This window comes from Salmo trutta, chromosome 23 (assembly GCF_901001165.1).
Source record: "Salmo trutta chromosome 23, fSalTru1.1, whole genome shotgun sequence".
In the NCBI taxonomy this organism is placed as follows: Eukaryota; Metazoa; Chordata; class Actinopteri; order Salmoniformes; family Salmonidae; genus Salmo; species Salmo trutta.
In genome coordinates, this window is record NC_042979.1 from 14,255,011 (window position 1) to 14,275,674 (window position 20,664).

At 43.8% G+C, this 20,664-nt stretch overlaps 2 protein-coding genes across 3 annotated transcripts in view; both read left to right on the plus strand.

Annotated features, from left to right (window-relative positions):
• The window catches only part of rab11fip1b (RAB11 family interacting protein 1 (class I) b), a 29,089-nt gene extending 12,414 nt beyond the window's left edge, over nucleotides 1-16,675 (plus strand). The window contains exons 2-6 of one of the 2 annotated variants that reach the window (XM_029709124.1): nucleotides 1,940-2,376; nucleotides 2,488-4,546; nucleotides 5,967-7,601; nucleotides 8,503-8,617; nucleotides 15,261-16,675. In XM_029709124.1, coding sequence (XP_029564984.1) covers nucleotides 1,940-2,376; nucleotides 2,488-4,546; nucleotides 5,967-7,601; nucleotides 8,503-8,617; nucleotides 15,261-15,458 — 4,444 coding nt within the window. In that variant the 3' untranslated portion in view covers nucleotides 15,459-16,675. The remainder of the gene's footprint in view (nucleotides 1-1,939; nucleotides 2,377-2,487; nucleotides 4,547-5,966; nucleotides 7,602-8,502; nucleotides 8,618-15,260) is intronic. The other variant, XM_029709125.1, reaches the window with a different exon arrangement.
• A 112-nt stretch (nucleotides 16,676-16,787) lies between these two features.
• Nucleotides 16,788-19,777, plus strand: brf2 (BRF2 general transcription factor IIIB subunit). Its single transcript, XM_029709126.1, has 4 exons — nucleotides 16,788-17,243; nucleotides 17,451-17,510; nucleotides 17,644-17,965; nucleotides 18,104-19,777. The coding sequence occupies exons 1-4, from the start codon at nucleotides 17,087-17,089 to the stop codon at nucleotides 18,972-18,974; spliced, it is 1,410 nt and encodes a 469-aa protein (XP_029564986.1). The 5' UTR covers nucleotides 16,788-17,086; the 3' UTR covers nucleotides 18,975-19,777.
• Nucleotides 19,778-20,664: the final 887 nt, after the last annotated feature.

Sequence of the window (20,664 nt, forward strand, 5' to 3'; positions counted from 1 at the left end):
CCTGCATATAACCTCGTTATTGTTATTTTATTGTTACTTTTTTATTCTTTTTTACTTAAGAAAATATTTACTAAATAAACTAAACTCTTTCTTGAACTGCATTGTTGGTTAAGAGCTTGTAAGAAAGCATTTCACGGTAAGGTCTACACTTGTTGTATTCGGTGCATGTGACAAAGTTTTGATTTGTTTTATGTTGTACAATTCCCAAATGTATTGCTCAATTTTTCTGTGAAATGAATAATAACATTGGACAACAATGAAAGCTGCCACCCCTACCTACCTTGCCCTACGTTTCTCCACACTGTCCTCTCAACACAGCTGCAGTAATAGTGAGGTGATGCTCTCCCCCATACAGTTATTCATCATATTTGTCATTCTGTGAGCAGTCAGTCTGTTTTTTTTATTGCCTTTCTGTTTGGATTCACATTGAGTGCTTCACCGAAGATAAGAAGCTGCAGTCACAGCATTGTGTTCATTGTTCATTTTGTTTTTGTAACCTCCAAGAGGGTTTGAGACCCCTGGTTGACTCTTCCTGGCCCCCTCCTCACTCATTTCCTTCCAGACTTCAGCTGGGTTGTTGAGGAACAGGCGACCTCAGGCCTTATGGGTTTTGCTTGACAGACTTTTAATGCTGACTCAGCTCTGCATTGCTCAGTTCTAAACTATAAATGAATGATTGTTTTGACTGTTATTCCATTATATGTACAGCGGAAACATACAGATGTATGAACAGAACCTTCTTTATAACAGAATACAGACAATAGTGATATCTTGAGGGTCATTGAACAAATCAGCATGAACGACAAGAAATGACTTGATGCAGTTCTTACAATGCGAGTCTTTCTCTTTGTACTCTGACCTTCTTTTTCCCAGAAGGCATCTTCTATACAAGTGAACCAGTAAATGAAACGGACTAGGTGTAGAGGAACTCGTTTTGTGATATTCTGATTATATTTTATTTACTGCATTCATTAAAAGAAGTGCCTGGGGATTTTGTAAGTCATTAATTAAATATGAACCTAAATTGAGTGTAATCGTAACAGACTCATAACTATATTTTTCCTGCATAGCCTGTAGCTATGATCACTCCTAGAACCCTCCAATGTAAAGTCCATTAATTCAGTTTAGAGATTCACATTGAAAAATGATTTCACTCCCGGATCCCGGTAAACCCATTTCCACTCCTGGCCTGTAGTAGTATATACAGTACATTTTAAGGCATGGTGTTCAGTCTTAACATACAACAGAAGTGTGCTACAACTATGTGACCATTTAGTATGAATCATAATGCCCACTGACTCTCAAGATCACTTACCGCATCTTCGGTCATTTCCCCTGGCTCCTCCACCCTTGGGCCTCTCCAAAGAAATCACTGTTTCCATGGAAGAACTCTTAACATTTGAAAGGAAAAATAGCAGCAGCCCCAACTTACTGGAATTATTCTTGGTTATGATAAACCCCTTGGAACCAATAGGATTAGAGTGCAACAAATAAGGGGGAAAAAAATACAGCCTTGACTAAAGCTATGCAATGGGTGACAGCTTTCTTTTTGTGATAGTTAACAACATGTAGACACTATATATTTTAGAACTGGGAGGTGAAGCCCAGGGGCTGATGAATACATGACACATTATTTGATCTTCAGCCTTCCTCTGCTTATGCAGACTGTGGTTGTTCAGACAGATCAGTCTGCTAAGTGTGTGTGTTATCTGAAAAGAGTAGTGAATGCCTACACATTTCTAGTTAATTCTGAGTGCCCTTACATGTTATTGGAGGAGCTCAGTAGACATCGAAACAAATATAACATTACCTTGGTTCTTTCTTTCACTGCCTCACATTCATAGACCTTGTTCTTGAGCCATCTCTCAGATAAGAACAGCATGTGTTTCAAACCAATTCAATGAGACTATTTGATAAACAATAGACTTTCTCTCAACAGTTGGCATAAGCTGTTGGATAAGGCAGGCAAGCCAGACAAAGACAGGGGAGAGGTGCTGGTGGACATCCAGTTTATGAGGAACAACCTGACAGCCAGCATGTTCGACCTCTCTGCTACAGACAAGCCTCGCTCCCGCCTGGGCAAGTTCAAGGACAAGGTTCGAGGCAAGAAGAAGGAGGGTCTGTCGGACTCAGCGTCTGCCGTGGTGCCGTCCTGCACCCAGGTTCTGACGGACAGCGAGGGAGAGGGGGAAGGGGAGGGAGGTGCAGACAAAGAAGAGAAAAAGAAGAAAAACAAGCTGAAGTCTCTGTTTTCTCCCAAGTCTAATCTGCAGCGTCACGGACTGTCGCAATCCATGTCTGTCCTGGGCCCTCTGCCTGAGAAGAACTCCTCACTGAGTGGCAGCCCCTCAGGCCTCAACGAGGACTCCTCTGAAGGTGAGCATCATTACAGACTGGCCTTCCATTTTAAATATAGCATAATCTATTAGAAAAGTTGTTACACTGTGTTTACAAATCAAACTTCCTCCCCTTCTTTCTCATCCACAGGTAAAAATAAATTCAAGTTTCTGACCCATAAGCGCACAGGCAGTTCCGACAGTAAGGCTTCTCAGGGCTCCTTGTCTCTAGGGCGCTCTAAGATCCCTGCCCCGCTTGCAGAGCAGAGTAACCTGTGCATCAACGGCAGTCACGTGTACACAGAACATCCCCAGCCCCGGAGCGCACGCACCGGCTCCACCTTCAGCCTTGCCAGCTCAGGCCATGGTTCCATGGAAGACCTACGCAGGGCCCAGGGCCGTAAGAGCTCCAGCACCTCCATGGACTCTCTCACGGCCCTGAAGCAGCCCTCACCCTGGGCAGAGGTGGAGAGCAGCAGGGCGGAAGAGGAGGAGGAGGAGGAGGAGGAGGAGGAGGAGGAAGAAAGAGTTAAACTGGACGAGATGAAGAGAAAGGAAGAGCAGGAGAGAAAGAAGTTAGAGGAGGAAGAGAGGATGAGGAAGGAGGAACAAGAGAAAAGGAGGATTGGGAAGGAGGTAGAAAGACTTAGGTTTGAGGAGGAGAGGAAACGGATTGAAGAGGAGAAGTTGAGGTTTGAGGAGGAAGAGAAAACAAGGAAACGGGAGCAGGAAAACAGAAAGAGGATGGAGGAGGAAAAGATTAGGGTTGAGGAGGAAAGTAGAATGATGGAAGAGAGGAAGAGGAGACTGAAGGAGGAGGGAGAGGAGAGGGAAAAGAAGAAAGAACAGGAAATGATTAGGTTACAGGAGGAAATGGAGGAACAAGAGAGGTGGGAAGAAGAGGAAAGGATGAGGAGAGAAGAGCATGAACGAATGAAGAGGGAGGATAGACTGAGGAAGGAGGACGAGAGGAAAATGAGGGAGGTGGAGGAAAGATTGAAGAGGGAGAAAGAGGAGAGGATTAAGGAGGAGGAAGAAAGGATTAGGAGAGAACAAGAGGAAGATATGCAAAGAAGGGAGGAACGGGAGAGGAAGATGAGGGAGGAAGAAGAAAGACTAAGGGCTGAAGAGGAGATGAGGGAGGAGGAAGAAAGAATGAAGAGGGAGCAGGATAGAGTGAGGGAGGAGGAAGAAAGAATGAAGAGGGAGCAGGATAGACTGAGAGAGGAGGAGAGAAGAGTGATGGAGGAGGAAGAAAGAGTGAAGAGGGAGCAGGATAGACTGAGAGAGGAGGAGAGAAGAGTGAGGGAGGAGGAAGAAAGAGTGAGGAAGGCCGAGGAGGAAGAGAGGCTGAGAGAGGAAATGGGGATAAAGAGGACAGAGGAGGAGGAAAGAATTAAGAGAGAAGAGGAGGATAGGCTGAGAAAGGAGGAAGAGGAGAGGAAGGAGGAAGAGAGGATCAGGATATTAGAGAATGAGATGTTGAGGAAGGATGAAGAGCAGAGGAAGATCTGGAAGGAGGAAGAGAGGATAAGGAGATTAGAGGAGGAGATGTTGAGGAAGGAGGAAGAGCAGAGGAAGATCAGGATGGAGGAAGAGAGGATAAGGAGATTAGAGGAGGAGATGTTGAGGAAGGAGGAAGAGCAGAGGAAGATCAGGATGGAGGAAGAGAGGATAAGGAGATTAGAGGAGGAGATGTTGAGGAAGGAGGAAGAGCAGAGGAAGATCAGGATGGAGGAAGAGAGGATAAGGAGATTAGAGGAGGAGATGTTGAGGAAGGATGAAGAGCAGAGGAAGATCTGGAAGGAGGAAGAGACGATAAGGAGATTAGAGGAGGAGAGGCTGAGGAAGGAGGAAGCAGAAACAATGAGGCTTGAAGAAGAAGAAAGGGGGAATGAACAGGAGAGGAGGGATAAGGAGCAGAAAGAAAGATTTAGGGTGGAGGAAGAAAATGTGAAAAAAGAGGAGTTGAGACAGGAAGAGAAAAGGAGAAGTGCACAGATGGAGGAAGAGCAAAGGCGTGAGGAAGCTGAGAAGCAGATGGAGCAGAATAGCGAGGCGAAGGTCACCGTATGCAATAATCCTTTTGAGGAAGCCTCTCCCACCAGTTCATTTGACACCTCTTCAAATAATCTGTTTGAGGAGAACCCTATGACCACTACTGGACCCATCAGCTGCCGGATAAATAAAGTATCAGCAGTCAAGCCAAGGTCAGTCACATACACACACTGTCTCAGTTCCCTTTGCCAGAATTCCATTAGCCCTTGGGTGCCATAAATTATGGATGCGCTATTTATTTAGTCTCCAAAAGCAGCAGGGGGAAAATACCCAAGTGTCTTCTGGAACCCCCTGAGATCTCTCCTTTCATCCGCACACACTAACTTTCCCTCTCTCAAATCTTCAGATTCTCTGATTCAGACATCCCATTTCATCTTCTAACAAAACAATATCAATAATGCTAACATTCTTTTTCCTCTGCGCTGTCAGAGCAGGGTGGCACAAGTCAGATTTATGTGGAAAACCTACCAACTTGTCTGAGAGACTTTTATACCACCAGTTAATCAAGGGAGGCAACAAGCCCAATGTATGGACGAGACTCGGCTGGATGTAATTGGGTTGGTTTTATTGGATCTTTACTGCTTTGGTACAAAATTGAGATTTGAGCAGAAAACCTGTTGCCTTATAAATGACTTTGGTACAGGGTGATGCTCAGTAGAGAATATTAAGTTCATCTCCGAGTGTTGGAGTCATGGCTGTTTGGCGTTAAGCGAGATGTCCTGGTATCTGTTGGCCTGAGGTGTATGACACTACTCTCACATGCGCATCTCATTAAAGCACAATCCCCTGAAGTAATATGACACCGTCATGAAAGTTGCAGTGCAGTGGAAAATGTGGATGTTCGTGTTGGAAACCTTTGGCTCAGCTAGGATTGGCTGCTACTCCCATGAATCATACCTTGCTATACAGTTTCTACAGATGTCATATTAAAGGTGTTACAGTGAGACACAAAGCATTATGTTATTGCTCAGGTTTTTAACTAGGGCGTTGATGTTGAATGACTCATGAGTATGTATGCTGATGAGGATGAAACAAAACAACAGGATGATGCGACTCAGTGTATTCAAGCAAGGCTGTTTGGTCATGTGAACAGGCAAGGTTCAGATGCTAGAAAGATGATTTATCTTTTTTATTTCTCGTTGTGATCCATGTTTCATTCATGTTTTATTTTAAATCTACATGTAAAATCTTTCCGTTCCTTAGTGTGTATGTGTTACTAACATAAACATTATAACTAACCTTCATGTCCCTCTCATAAAGACCTAATAAAATTAAATCCCACCCTTTCTCCCATGTTCTTGTCTGGTGAGTTACGAGCAACTAGTAACGACTTTATGTAACACCTCTTGTAGTTTGCATTGCCTACCTCTCCGCTAACTGGAATGTGCTTGTGTGTGGATTCCAACAAGACTTTCATAGCATTTCATCATTTAGTTTTAGAAACAAATTCTATGTTCTTTAGAAAGTTTTGAAGGTTGTTCCATTTTCAATGTTTGGTAGTTAGACCTTGTCATCAGCAACAACAACAAAAAGTCTCACTGCACCCTCCCCTTCCTAACCCTGCTCTTCCAGACCCTCTTCATGGGGGAACCCTTCAAAGCCTGCTATATCTTCCAACCCCTTCTTATCGTCCTCGTCTCCTGAACTGGAGAGTTCTATGGACTCCCCCAGAGGCGATGGGGAAACCGGAGACGCTATTGACCCGTCTACTGATCTGATGGAGAAGAAAGACCCTGACCCTGTGGCTCCCAACAATCAGCCCTGGGCTCGTAAGGACAACTGGCCCAGTAAATCTCATTGTGCCACACCTACCCTCGCTAAAACAAAGCCAACAAAACCGCCCCCTCCCCTCAGACGTCAATCTTCCACGTCATTGGTGGGAAGTGGGGATGACCGGGGGAGTGTTAGTGGTAAGGACCATTCCAGTGTCAGACAGGATAAGGGCCCAGCTCCACTGCCTCCAGACAACCAGCGATGGGCTCATAAGGACAACTGGCCCAGTAAGTCCAACCCTGAATCTGCCACTCCTACCCTCACCCAAAAAACGGCAACAAAACCACAGCCTCCTCCAAGACGCCACTCTGCCACGTCATTGGTGGGAAGCGAACATGACCAGCACTTAAATGAGAGTGTTAGTCAGGATGATTCCAGTGTCAGGAGGGACAAGCGTCCTGCTCCACTGCCTCCTGACAGACCAATCCAGGCTCCAAGCCAGACACAGAGGGACCAGAGTATGACCAGTGTGAATCAGGGACATAAGGACAGAGTGGGTGCCTCCATGTCCAAGGTTTCTCAACGTGTGGTACAGATGATCACACCACTGAGATCTTCCTCCACAGCTACAACAGAACACATCAGTGGAGGCCAGAGCTCTGCCCACCATGGGAATCAAGCAGAGGAACCCATGCCATCAGCCACTGGGGGGTTGATGGTTGCGAAACACAATAAAGGTCCAGCACCCTCCAGGCCCCAGCACCTTCCAGGGAAGACAATGCCAACAGTTGATGTGTTAGATGAGCAATCAAATACTGAGGAACATGACTCTTCAGTTGAGTTTGGTCCAAATAATCCCTTTGCAGAAGACTGCAGAATGGAGAAGTCCTCTGGATGTGGTGAAGAACAGAGTCTAACTGGTGAGCGTCAGGAGAGCCTGGACTCTCACAATCAACAGAGTTGTACCTCCACAGATGCAGATCTAGGTCCGTTTCAGAAGCATGTGGTTGGGGACACAACTGAGCTTCCAACGCCAGATGTTCTGCCAGCTGAGGATGTCTCCTGTCCCACCAAAAGCACATCAGCAAAGCGGGCCCGTGCTCCCTTGCCTCCAGTGAAGATAACATCCACCTTTAGAGAGGAGGGAGCTGGTAAACGGAGTTCTGGAAAACTACAAAGCCCAGGGGCTCCCACTTCGAGTAAGCTTTCCTCAGGTAACTGGGTAAAAAAGCAGAATTGCGGAGTGGGTGTGGCACTACCATGTGTTACCCTTGCCCAGCCCCCATGTTTCCCCTCACCTGCCCCCTCCGCCATACCCCACCCCGAGCCCCTGAAGGGATCAGGGGGCAGGAGAGACTGCCCTCCCCAGACAACAAGCTCTGTCCCTGGCCAGAAGACCCTGCTTCATGCTGGAGCTCTGCCCTCCATTACAGAGCAGTGCAGTGGAGAGGAGGCAGGAGGGAGAGGGGACAGGTCTGCCTCAAGCACATGCAGGTGAGAGAGATCTCAGCCTTTTCCTGAAGCGTGTAGCAGCTATGTGCTGTCCACCAAACCTCTCCTGTAGAATGTACTGTAGTTAGAATTACTAAACCTCCCCAATCGCTTGTAAAATGCATTGTTCCAGAACACTTCATGAATGTGACCCTTTATAAAACTCTTCTACTCTCTTATCAAATGTTTATCTGCACTTTCCTGAATTAAATCACTAACTTATGACTAGGTTGTATTTGCAATACTTTCAAACATTTTGCAAAGGAAATCATAGCTGGTACTATTTTATTAATTATTTTATTATTATGGAGTTTAACATAAAGCAAAAGGAACATAGCTCCCCAGAGCAATTAGCAGTATATTATGTCATCAAAGAGCACTTAGCTACTAATTACTGCAGATGTCATTTATTTTCTGCTAGTTGTTTAATTGTGATGTCATTCACACAATGCCCTCAGCCAGTATGAATCACGTCTATAGAAATGCCAGCCTTTGTAGCTTTCATTGCTTTTTGTCATGTTATTCTTCCTGTAGAATCTGATAAAGCTCAGTGGAGCCTGTAAAATGCCATTACTCAGACTGTGTGTACACTGTGGATCCTCTGCAGTCTAACCTTATCTAAGAGGTAAAGAAGAGTACAGATACAGTCAATTGTGAAGACAAACCCTGCTCAGATTTCTTGTAATTTCTAACTGATCAAACAAATCGTTTCCCACTGTTGGCAGCAAGCTTCAACTCTTTTTTTTTCTGTGCTAGGAGACAGATAATAATCAGACCTGCTTTTTGAGAAAAGGCATTTATCCCGATATCCCCCACATCCACCTGCTGCATCCCCTCTAATAACACAATACTTTTCAGAAAAGTTTGAGTCTCTTACTCTCACTGTCTCTGTCTCTCGATTCAGGCCACACCCAGTAAAGCCCTTGAGTTCCCTGGAAAACCAGCCAGCCTCCAACATCCACGAGGAACAGGCTGGCAAATGTACAGGGATCCTCGGTGGCCTTCAAGAGAAGATAAAGGTACTTTAAAGGAATATACAGTCAGGTCCATAATTATTGGCACCCTTGATAAAGATAAAATAAATAATACAAATACTGAGCTGTATTATTTTATACTAATACGCTTGCTCAGAGAAAGATTTTGTTTAACAAAATAATTGACACCTCTATTTTCAATACTTTAGCACCCTCCCCTTGCGAGGATAATGAGGCTTTTTGTAAAATGTTTTATGAGATTGTAGAACATGTTGGGCGGGATCTTAGACCATTCCTCAATACAGAATCTTTCCAGATCCTTGATATCCTTTGTCTGCTCTTATGGAAGGCCCTCTTCAATTCAAACCACAGGTTTTCAATGGGTTCCATGTTCGGAGACTGAGATGGCCATTGTAAAATGTTGTTTGTATAGTCAATTAACCATTTCTTTGTCGATTTTGATCAGTGTTTGAGGTTATTGTCTTGCTCGAAGATCCACTTGTGGCCAGGTTTTTTGGCTAAAATGTCCGGGTACTAGGTAAAGTTCATGATGCCGGTGACCTTAACAAGGGCCCTAGGACCAGTAGAAGCAAAATAGCCCCATAACATCATAGAACCACCACCATATTTAACTGTAGGTATGAAGTACTTTTCTGCATACAGTGTAAGCTTCGGTTTTTCAAACCCACCACTGGTATGGGTGGTCAAAGAGCTCTATTTTCATGTCATCTGACCACTAACTTGTGACTAGGTTGTATTTGCAATACTTTCAAAAATTGTGCAAAGGAAATCATAGCTGGTACTATTTTATTAATTATTATTATTATTATTATTATTATTATTATTATGGAGTTTAACATAAAGCAAAAGGAACAGTATAGTAACAGTATATTATGTCATCAAAGAGCACTTAGCTACTAAGTCATTAATGCAGATGTCATTTTTCTCTGCTAGTTGTTTAATTGTGATGTCATTCACACAAAGCCCTCGGCCAGTATGACTACAGAAATGCCAGCCTTTGTAGTTTTCATAGTTTTTTTTTTTTTGCGCCTGGGCTGGAATTAAACATTATGGCCTTTCTCTTGCATTTCAAAGATGATGGTACAAATTTTTTATGATTTCATGTCAGTTGACAACTCAGCCAAATGTAAATAAAAACTAGACGCTGAACTGACTCTATGTAGGATATTACATTATGTTAGCCAGTGTAAAGGACGTCACGCCGCTTGGTTAGCAAGTACCACTTCCTCCTGATTCGTATCACACGGGCTCAATCCCAAAACCATGTGACCGCCCTCCTGAAGCGTCTTTTACAAGTCGACGGCACACGAAAGGGGAGGAGACCGGTTAAAGAATAATTTTTAAGCCTTGAGATAACTCAGACATGGCGTGTGTATGTGTGCCATTGAGGGGGAATGGGCAAGACAAAAGATGTACAGTTGAAGTCGGAAGTTTACATACACCTTAGCCAAATACATTTAAACTCAGTTTTTCACAATTCCTGACATTTAATCCTAGTAAAAATTCCCTGTGTTAGGATCACCACTTTATTTTAAGAATGTGAAATGTCAGAATAATAGTAGATAATTACTTCTTTCAGCTTTTATTTCTTTCATCACATGGTCAGAAGTTTACATACACTCAATTAGTATTTGGTAGCATTGCCTTTAAATTGTTTAACTTGGGTCAAACGTTCAGGTAGGCTTCCACAAGCTTCTCACAATAAATTGGGTGAATTTTGGCGCCTTCCTCCTGACAGAGCTGGTGTAACTGAGTCAGGTTTGTAGGACTCCTTGCTCGCACAAGCTTTTTCAGTTCTACTTACAAATCTTCTATGGGATTGAGGTCAGGGCTTTGTGATTGCCACTCCAATACCTTGACTTTGTTGTCCTTAAGCCATTTTGCCACAACTTTGGAAGTATGCTTGGGGTCATTGTCCGTTTGGAAGACACATTTACGACCAAGCTTTAACTTCCTGACTGATGTCTTGAGATGTTGCTTAAATATATCTACATGTTTTTCCTTCCTCATGATACCATCTATTTTGTGAAGTGCACCAGTCCTTCATGCAGCAAAGCACGCCCACAACATGATGTTGCCACCCCCGTGCTTCACGGTTGAGATGGTGTTCTTCGGCTTGCAAGCGTCCCTTTTTCCTCGAAACATAACAATGGTCATTATGGCCAAACAGTTATATTTTTGTTTCATCAGTCCAGAGGACATTTCTCCAAAAATTATGCTCTTTGTCCCTATGTGCAGTTGCAGGACTTGTTTTACTGTGGATATAGATACTTTTGTACCTGTTTCCTCCAGCATCTTCACAAGGTCCTTTGCTGCTGTTCTGGGATTGATTTGCACTTTTCGCACCAAAGTACGTTCATCTCTAGGAGACAGAACACGTCTCCTTCCTGAGCGGTATGACCGCTGCGTGGCCCCATGGTGTTTAGACTTGCGTACTATTGTTTGTACAGATGAAGTGGTACCTTCAAGCGTTTGGAATTTGCTCCCAAGGGATGAGCCAGACTTGTGGAGGTCTACAATTTTTTTCTGAGGTCTTGGCTGATTTTCTTTTGAGTTTCCCATGATGTCAAGTAAAGAGGCACTTTGTTTGAAGGTAGGCCTTGAAATACATCTTGAAATACATCCACAGGTACACCTCCAATTGACTCAAATTATGTCAATTAGCCTATCAGAAACTTCTAAAGCCATGACATCATTTTCTGGAATTTTCCAAGCTGTTTGAAGGCGCAGTCAATTTAGTGTATGTAAACTTCTGACCCACTGGAATTGTGATACAGTGAAATAATCTGTCTGTAAACAATTGTTGGAAAAATTACTTGTGTCATGCATGAAGTAGATGTCCTGACTAACTTGCCAAAACTATAGTTTGTTAACAGGAAATTTGTGGAGTGGTTGAAAAACGAGTTTTAATGCCTCCAACCTAAATGTATGTAAACTTCCGACTTCAACTGTAGATATGTATAGGGGTAAGGTGATTAGGCATCAGGATATATGATAAACAGAGTAGCAGTAGTTTAAATTATTATTATGTATGTGTATAGAGTCAGTATAAATGTGACTGCATGTTATGTGTATGTTGGCGTTTCAGTGTGCATAGAGACAACAAAAATACAAGGGTCAACTTAGTCTGTGTTGCCATTATGTTAGCTATTTAGCAGTCTTATGGCTTGGGGATAGACACTGTTCAGGAGCCTTTTGGTGTCAGACTTGATGCACTGGTACCGCTTGCTGTGCGAAAGCAGAGAGAACAGTCTATGGCTTGGGTGGCTGGTCTTTCACACCTCCTGATATAGAGGTCCTGGATGGCAGGGAGCTCGGCCCCAGTGATGTACTGGGTTGTCGGCATCAACCTCTGTAGCACCATGCGACCAAGGGTGGTGCTGTTGCCATACCAAGCAATGATGCAGCCTGTTAAATGCGGCGTACAATAAAGGTTAAATAACAAAAATATTTTAAAAAAGTCAAGATGCTCTAAATGGTGCAGCTGTAGAACCTTTTTGAGGATTTGAGGCCCATGCCAAACCTTTTCAACCTCCTGAGGCAGAAGAGGCGCTGTCACGCTTTCACAACTTTACGTGTGTGAGTGGACCATTTTTAAGTCCTTAGTGATTTAGACAGCGAGGAACTTGTAGCTCTTGGCCCGCTCCCCTACAGCCCCGTCGATGTGTATGGGGGCATGCTCGCGGCCCCCGTTTCCTGTAGTCAACGATCAGCTCCTTGGTCTTACTGACGTTGAGGGATAGGCTGTTGTCCCGCCACCACATTTTCGTGTTGTCAGCAAACTTGATGGTGTTGAAGTCATGTGGGTCCACGCAGTCATGGGTGAACAGGGAGTACAGGAGGGGACTAGGCACACTGTGGGGCCCCTGTGTTGAGGGTTAGCGTGGCGGAGGGGATGTTGCCGACCCTCACCACCTGGGGTTGGCTCGTCAGGAAGTCCAGGATCCAGTTGCAGAGGGAGGAGTTCAGTCCCAGGGTCCTAAGCTTGGAGGGAACAATGGTGTTGTATGCTGAGTCAATGAACAGCATTCTCACATAACTTTACAACTACTTTGCAAGGTTAGGGGAAGGAGAATCTAACATGCTAATTAGTTGCAAAATAGCTAAAAAGTACTTGCAAAGTTACTAATTAGCTTAAATGCTAAAGTTGTCCATGATGAGATTCGAACAAGCAACCTTTGGTTTGCGAGATGTTCGCGTCATACACTCGACCAGCCACCTTACTTTCATTTTTGCCTTAAGCAACCTGTCTTATGTAACCATACAAATTGTAACACATACTAATTTCAGTGTCCCGGATTTACATTTACTATGGTACGTCTAGTTCGAGACCAGGCTGCTAAGACGTCTGTCCTCAAAATAGTTTATGGACTTGGGCTCATGTATAACGCATTTAATGAACTTGCCCTGTCCAAGTGTAGCCTATGTCTTGCAAGATCACATAGGCCTAATGATTTAATTAGTATTTACATAACAGACCCGAATATAATAGCGTAGAAGTAGGCCTATATTACTGTTACACCAAAAACACCACCTCAGTAATTTATGACTTAGGGTTCTCGCTGAAGTCACTTTTTTTTTTTTTTCATGCGGCCAAAACTCAACTGAGCACACAACTCGGCAGGATGTATAGTCTATGCTTCGATTGAAACAAAATACAAGAAAGGCTAATTGTTTAGGCCATCTGCTGTAATTCGCTTACAGAACAGTAGTTCAAGAAGATCTAAATGCATATTCCCATGAAACTGATTGAGATCAAATGAATAGCATGGAGTTTGGACATTACACCTGAATAATTAGCATTCATGATTGCCTATTTTGGTGTGAGGGTAATAAAAATAGAAACGTTTGGCCTTCCGAGTGGCGCAGTGGTCTAAGGCACTGCATCACAGTGCTAGCTGTGCCATTAGAAATCCTGTTTCAAGTCCAGGCTCTGTCGCAGCCGGCTGTGACCGGGAAACCCATGGGGCGGCGTACAATTGGCCCAGCGTCGTCCGGGTTAGGGGAGGGTTTGGCCGGCAGGGCTGTTCTTGTCCCATTGCGCACTAGCGACTCCTGTGGTGGGCTGGGCACAATGCACGCTGACATGGTCACCAGGTGTACGGTGTTTCCCCTGACACATTAGTGCGGCTGGCTTCCGGGTTAAGCGGGCATTGTGTCAAGAAGCAGTGCGGCTTGGCTGGGTTGTTTCGGAGGACACACGGCTCTCGACCTTCGCCTCTCCCGAGTCCGTACGGGAGTTGCAGCGATGGGACAAGACTGTAACTACCAATTGGGGAGAAAAAGGGCAACAACAAAAAATTGGGAATAATTTGAGACAATATGTGTGGGCATAGGCAGATGTTGCAGTTGGAGGATGCATTATTCTATAATGCATCTGTTACAAACTTTGAGAAATGATGACGTCATTTAAAAAAAACAAATGCATTTCCGTATCTAAAAGAATGGCACCACACCCCTCTGTATGTGTACTGAATAATCAGACCCCATTGTGTCTAAGAAAAAAGGTGCTATCTAGAACCTAAAAGGCTTCTTCGGCTGTCCCATAGGAGAACCCTTTGATGAACCCTTTTCGGTTTCTTTCCACAGAGGGTTCTACATGGAACCCAAAAGGGTTATCCAATGCGAACAGCCAAAGAACCCTTTTGGAACCCTGTTTTCTAAGAGTGTATGTTGGGAAAAGTGTTAATATGCACAGCAGGGGCTCTTTTTGATAATATTATCATAATAATCTTATGCAATTAACGTACCAGGATATATTTGAAATCAATCCCCCAGGCACCTCATGCAAATGTCCTGTGCTGCTGTTTCAATTTATCCAACAAGTTATTTGATGCACAGTTGGTTTTAATGAAACATTAGTACAATAAAATCCCATTCTAGCTACATGTAACACGGACGCACACTCACATACATACAAACACAGTCGCAACAAGCCCTCCCACCAAATGCTCCCTGTAAAGAATTGCCACAGATGAATTGATCTATTCTACAACATTCTTTCTCTTGTCGATGGCGCACCATAAGCTCACTGTGAATAACACTGGGCTTTGCCTATCGTGTTGGGATCTGAGACATACGAGCTCTAACAGAGTTCTCACAAAGCTGTCAGAGCTCACAAACCTCTGCGTTTCTGTGCCCATATCATAGGCTCAAAGACTTTTTAGAATGGAGATTTAGCTAACATTGCACCCATCCAATGCCCTCCATTATTAGTGTCTGAAAGCTAGACCTTTCTTGTGCATTGAATGTTTCTCTATGTAAGGGTTTGTGCATAGTTCAAACATTGCTTTATAGGGAAAGGGGGATACCTAGTCAGTTGCACAACTGAATTAAACCAAAATTTGACTTCCAAATTTAACCCAACCCCCCCTGAATCAGAGAGGTGCGGGGGGTTGCCTTAATCAACGTCATCAGTGCTCAGAGAGCAGTTGTTGGGGGTTAACTGCCTTGCTCAGGGGTAGAATGGAATATTTTCCACCTTGCTGGCTTGGGGATTCAAACCAGGGACTTCTCAGTTACTGGCCCAATGCTCTTAACCACTAGGCTACCTGCCGCCAGACATTATAGATAATGTATGGCATATAGTATACTCGGAGAAGTCTATGGAAAAATATAAATGGCACTGACTGATTGTACCACCTCCATTCCCTCCCTTTCCTTCTAGGTCAAAGACACAGGGGTTAAAGGTCCCTACTCCCAGCTGACCCAGGAAGAGCTGATCTCCCTGGTGGTGAAGCAGCAGGAGCAGCTCTCCAAAAGGGGCAATAAGATCAAGGAGCTGGAGCAGTACATTGACAACCTGCTAGTGCGCATCATCGAGGAGCAACCCAGTATCCTGATGACCATGAACTCACTCAAATGAGTGTTCCTAATCATTCAGAGCAGGGCCTTCCTAAAATGTGAATCTTCCTCAATGCACATGTATTGGGCTGGTTGAATATTTCTGGCTTTCCTCCCAAATAACTTTGAATTCACCCAACACCCATGTACAGTATACCATACCAAACACTGGCTTTCTGTTTCTACTGAACAGATGCACTTTTGTTCATTACATTTTGATTGTTGACTATTTGATTGTTCATTACATTTTGACTAAAGGATTTCTTTACTTTATGGTGTGTAAAGATGGTATAAGAACACAAACAAAGCACAAGTCCATATAAGCCTGTGGGAAGTTGCCTTATGTTTTTGACAGTTTGATTTTTCTTAGTATTAATGTTTTGATTTTCTTACGATGAGTATGATATGAAGGTTAAATCCAGCGCAATGACACTGAAGAATGAATTGAATAATAAAAGCTCCAACAGAACAGTGGAGTTTGCATATTTGGTAACACTTTCTGTGAAGCAGACAGACTGGTATATTAAGGTGTCATACATGCTTATGACAAGTATTACAATGAATTATAATCACGTAATGAGTAATATCTGTCGGTAAAGTGTTTGTATTGCTTGTCTGAGGTACAGATATTATTCCCTGATACTGTATAACTCGTATAAATGTTGTACATAGAGATGTCCTTTTCCTATTGTCAACTTCATGTTGAATCACTTTGAGGAGGAAATAATTGATAAATTGCTAGTCTAAGAGATAAACATGGATTGATAATTTTTACAATTTAGACTACAGATAAGCAAGGTTTACTGGGAAGTGTGGACTATGCAATGAATCGAGAGTGCATTCATCAAAAGGCAATCTCACTGACAGATGCACCTCTGGAAACAAATTGCATGGGTGTAACCTATAGACACCGTTCAAAGTGGCATTTCCTTGTGAAGAAAGCTATTGAAATTCAGAGACTGTTTTCTTAAACCAGCTACCACTGGCCATAGGTAGATATAGTAGCAAGATGTGTCAGAGTATGTTGGTCTGCCTTTGGTCATACACATTATTACTGTATAGTTGGGGGGGAAAGTTAATCTCGGACACCCAGAACTAAAATCTCATGTATCCCACGTAATTGCGTCAAACGCTCAATTACATCTGTCCACGAGAGATTAGGTGAAAGTCGGGACGTTTATATTCGGTCCATGTAAAGCCTATTTTACAATGATAAAATAAAGACTCATTTTCAAAAAATAATGTAATTTATTTAGCCTCCGGTTGACAAACACACACCACTTTCTCTCTCTTCTCTCTTTGTCTCTCACTCGCGCACACTTTCTATCGCTCTCTCATCTGTAAAGTGTGTATTAATACCTTGTGATAAACCTTTAAATAAAGCTTGACGCATCTATTCCACGCGATGAACGTAACGTATGGATATAATGCGCTCTTCCAATAGAAGTTGAACGTTGCAGTAGCTTTCAATAGCGGAACGAAAGTAAGGATGCCTTGTTTCCACACGGATTATATAGGTTGAGCTCAAGTTAAGAATTCGAAACGTTCATTGGTCGTTCACAGCACATGAACGGTATTGTAGTAGGTTCTGGCTGACTCACAAGTTTATGATTTGCTAGCTAACGTTTACCAACATACATCAAACTGAAGATGGCTACTGTCGGTCTGAAGTGTCCGGACTGTGGCTCGCTCGACATAGTGGATGACGAACATTATTCACAGCCACAACTTGTATGTGCAGATTGTGGCGCTGTGGTATCCGAAGGTCTACTCACCACTACCCGAAGTGAAGAGACACAGGGCACAGGTAGCTAGTTATCTAACTAACTGGTTTATCTGTCACCTTCTTAGCACAATTATTTATGCAGCTGCCTGTAAGAATGTGCTTTCATACTGACTGTTGGTCATGCAGTCTTCTGTAAGGCTATTCCACATGCCTGCTGTCTATATTATGACTCTGATTTAATTGAGCACTTTGTTTGTATTTCCTTGTCTGCTTGTTTTGGTCCTGTAGATGTAAGATACACTAATAGCACAGAAGTGGACAAGAAGCCATGCCGGAATCTAATCAATGGTAGGAACTGCACCGTTTCCCTGTAGAACTACTGACTACCTGTTTCTGACACAATGTGAGGGTTGGATATCACAAAATGCTGTGTATTTTAATCATGTGTGGCTGGCAATACTGTATCACTTCCTCCAAACAGGCATACACCGGGTGCGTGCTCTCTGTCGTATTCTCAGACTCACTTTCCTCATGGAGGAGACTGCAGAGACCCATTTTAAGCAGGCCTATGAGCACCCTAACTTCATCAGGGTCAGCCTACAGAAGAAAGAGGTTCTGGCAGGATGCTGCGTGCTGGCGACCTGCAGGCAGCACAGCTGGCCCATTGCCATGGGAACTATTTGTTGTCTCCTGGAGGCGAACCCCAGGCTGATAGGCGTGGTCTACCAGGAGATGGTGAAGACTCTGAAGATAGAGGCTCCCCCCACCAGTATCATTGACCTACTGGAGACACACTGTCAGGCGTAAGTCAATCACCTCAACTATAAACATTAGCCTTGATTGCATGATGATAAATAAATTGCCTGACTAAGCACATGTTGTTATTAGGTAGACATTTGATGCTTATTGAGAAACTGTCTTTTCTCTCCTTTCTCTGTCAGATACAAACTAAGCCCTCAACATGTCCATGAAGAGTTGTCGGAGTCCTCCAAGGATTTGACAAAGCGAGCTGCTGTCCTGTTGGAGCTGGCTGCAGATGCCTGGCTAGTGACTGGCCGCCAGCCCGTCCCCATCCTCACGGCCTCCATCTTCCTGGCTTGGCAGTCCCTGAAACCCACCCAGGCCCGGCTCAAATACACACTGGCCAGGTTCTGCCAGATGGCCAAGGTGACCAAGTCCTCCATAGCTCCGAAGCGGGTGACCGAGCTGAAGGAGGTGCTGTGTAAGCTGGGCCAGGAGCTGCCCTGGTTGAGGGGGGACGAGGTGACACCCCAGACTGTGATCCAGATGGTGGATGACATCCTGAACCATAGACTCACGCTACTGAGGAGGGCCCTGAGCAGCCACGAGGAAGCCCTGGCCTCTGAATCGGTACTCCCACCAAGCTTAGAGGACTCCCTACCTGGATCCCACACCAACACGCCCTGCCTGGAGGGTGCAGCTTCATCCCAGACCCCAGGGCAGACCCCTAAAGAACCCTTTGTGGGGGAACCAGACACAGGGAACGTCCAGCAACAAGGAGACGTTGACCTGACATACGCTGTTGTAATGGAGGTGTTACCACATACGGGGCCTGGCACAGACTCTCAGTACAGCCAGCCCTCAGCACTAAACTCTGGCAAGAGGAGTTTGTTTGAACCCCCTTCTGTGAGGTACGCTAAGATAAGGAGGGTGCAGGTCCCGGTGGTGGAGGTGACTGGTGATGAGGAGATCTCAGACAGTGAGATTGACAGTTACATCCGTACTCCTCAGGAGATCAGAGACTATGTTGAGGCTAAAGAGGCATTAGCTTCCTCTGATGATGAGTTCTGACAGGAAGGGATCACATTGTAACCAGGTGACTTAGCTATACTGCGCTGTCTGATCTGTAATGCATTATAATGCAACTATTTGGCTAACTATTTATTTTGTATGAATATTGAATAATCTCTTGTACCCTTCAGGTCATAAGGCAACACATTAAATCTACTTATTTCAAAACACTCACCAACAGTGTTTAGGACTATATTCATTTTAATGGTGACTGTATCCTTAATGTGTTAGTTTAATTGAAAGATTCTTATTTGGCTGATCAATTTTATTGCATTGAAGGTGTGTGTGCATCCAAATATGTTCCTAAATGGTCTGTACTTCAAACAGGAAAACAAGCCCATATACTGTACTTGAAGTGGCCCAATAGACTCCTTGGCTTTGTGGTTCTCTGCAAATGATCTATTTGACTAATTACAGTGGCCTAAACCCAGTTCATCATCTCAGGCCGGCTGTCAGTGATTTTAGAGCACATTCACCTAATTAGTGTCAATGTTGTCACAGCACAGCCTGTAGCCTAAAATTGTTTTTTTAAACTGTCAGCACTGTTGGTTATTAGGTTGTCTACAGCTGTCAGCCTAAAATATTTCTGTATTTTTTTGTTGTTGGTATTTTAGTATTTACAGAAGTTTGGTATTAGTCATCTAGATTTGAACTTCCTGAAGCCACGTTGTTCTCTAGTATTTTTTTACTGATGTTGTGGTGAGAGGATTGTTACCATAGCAACCGCAGGCAGGATTTGTGGACGGTCATACAGATCACTGTTTACTTGTCACAATAAAGTATTCATATTCTTTTTACTTGGATTAGTGCATTCTAGTTATTGTCTACCTGCAGTCTTGCCTCTCCATTTACTCCTCTTGTCAGTCCATTCATATCCCACTGGGCACACACTGGTTGAATCAATGTTGTTTCCACGTCATTTCAATTAAATATTGTTGAACCAATGTGGAATCGATGTTGAATTGATAAAATGTAACTTTGGGGCCCCGAAAGGCTAGGGCCGGTTTTGACTATGTGGGTATGGAAACCAGCGAGCCACTGCAGACCCTCATGATGAGTTCAGATGTTTTGTTAACCCCACCCCCATCAAAGTTGCCCATACCTTATCCAAACATTTCATGCAAATTAATTACTTGACGACCGGGCTGATGGAAACAGGAAATGATCAGTGGTGTAAAGTACTTATAAGTCAAAATAATTTAAAGCACTACTTAAGTCATTTTTTGGGGTATCTGTACTTTACTATTTATATTTTTGAGAACTTTTACTTCACTACATTCCTAAAGAAAATAATGTACTTTTTACTCCATTTTCCATGACACCCAAAAGTACTCATAACATTTTGAATGCTTAGCAGGACAGGAAAATGGTCCAATTCACACACATCACAGGGATGCAAACTAGTCACCTTTTCGGTGAAATTCGGCATTTTGAATCCAAAGTAGGTGACCTAAGTGATTTGTGTAGATCTGATGAGAAAAGTTTGGGAAGGGAGGGGGGTTTGGATCACTACTGCCTGTGAGCGAGTGATGTGCGTTTGGAGCAATACTGGCTGTATCCAAGGCTCAGCCAATCGTTCACACAACAGCATGCAGCACGCGACTGAAGAAAGAAGAGACAACCAACTTACTAGTTACAGCATCAGTGCGCACTCTGGAAAGACAGCTTGCCTGTTACAGCAGCGCATCCC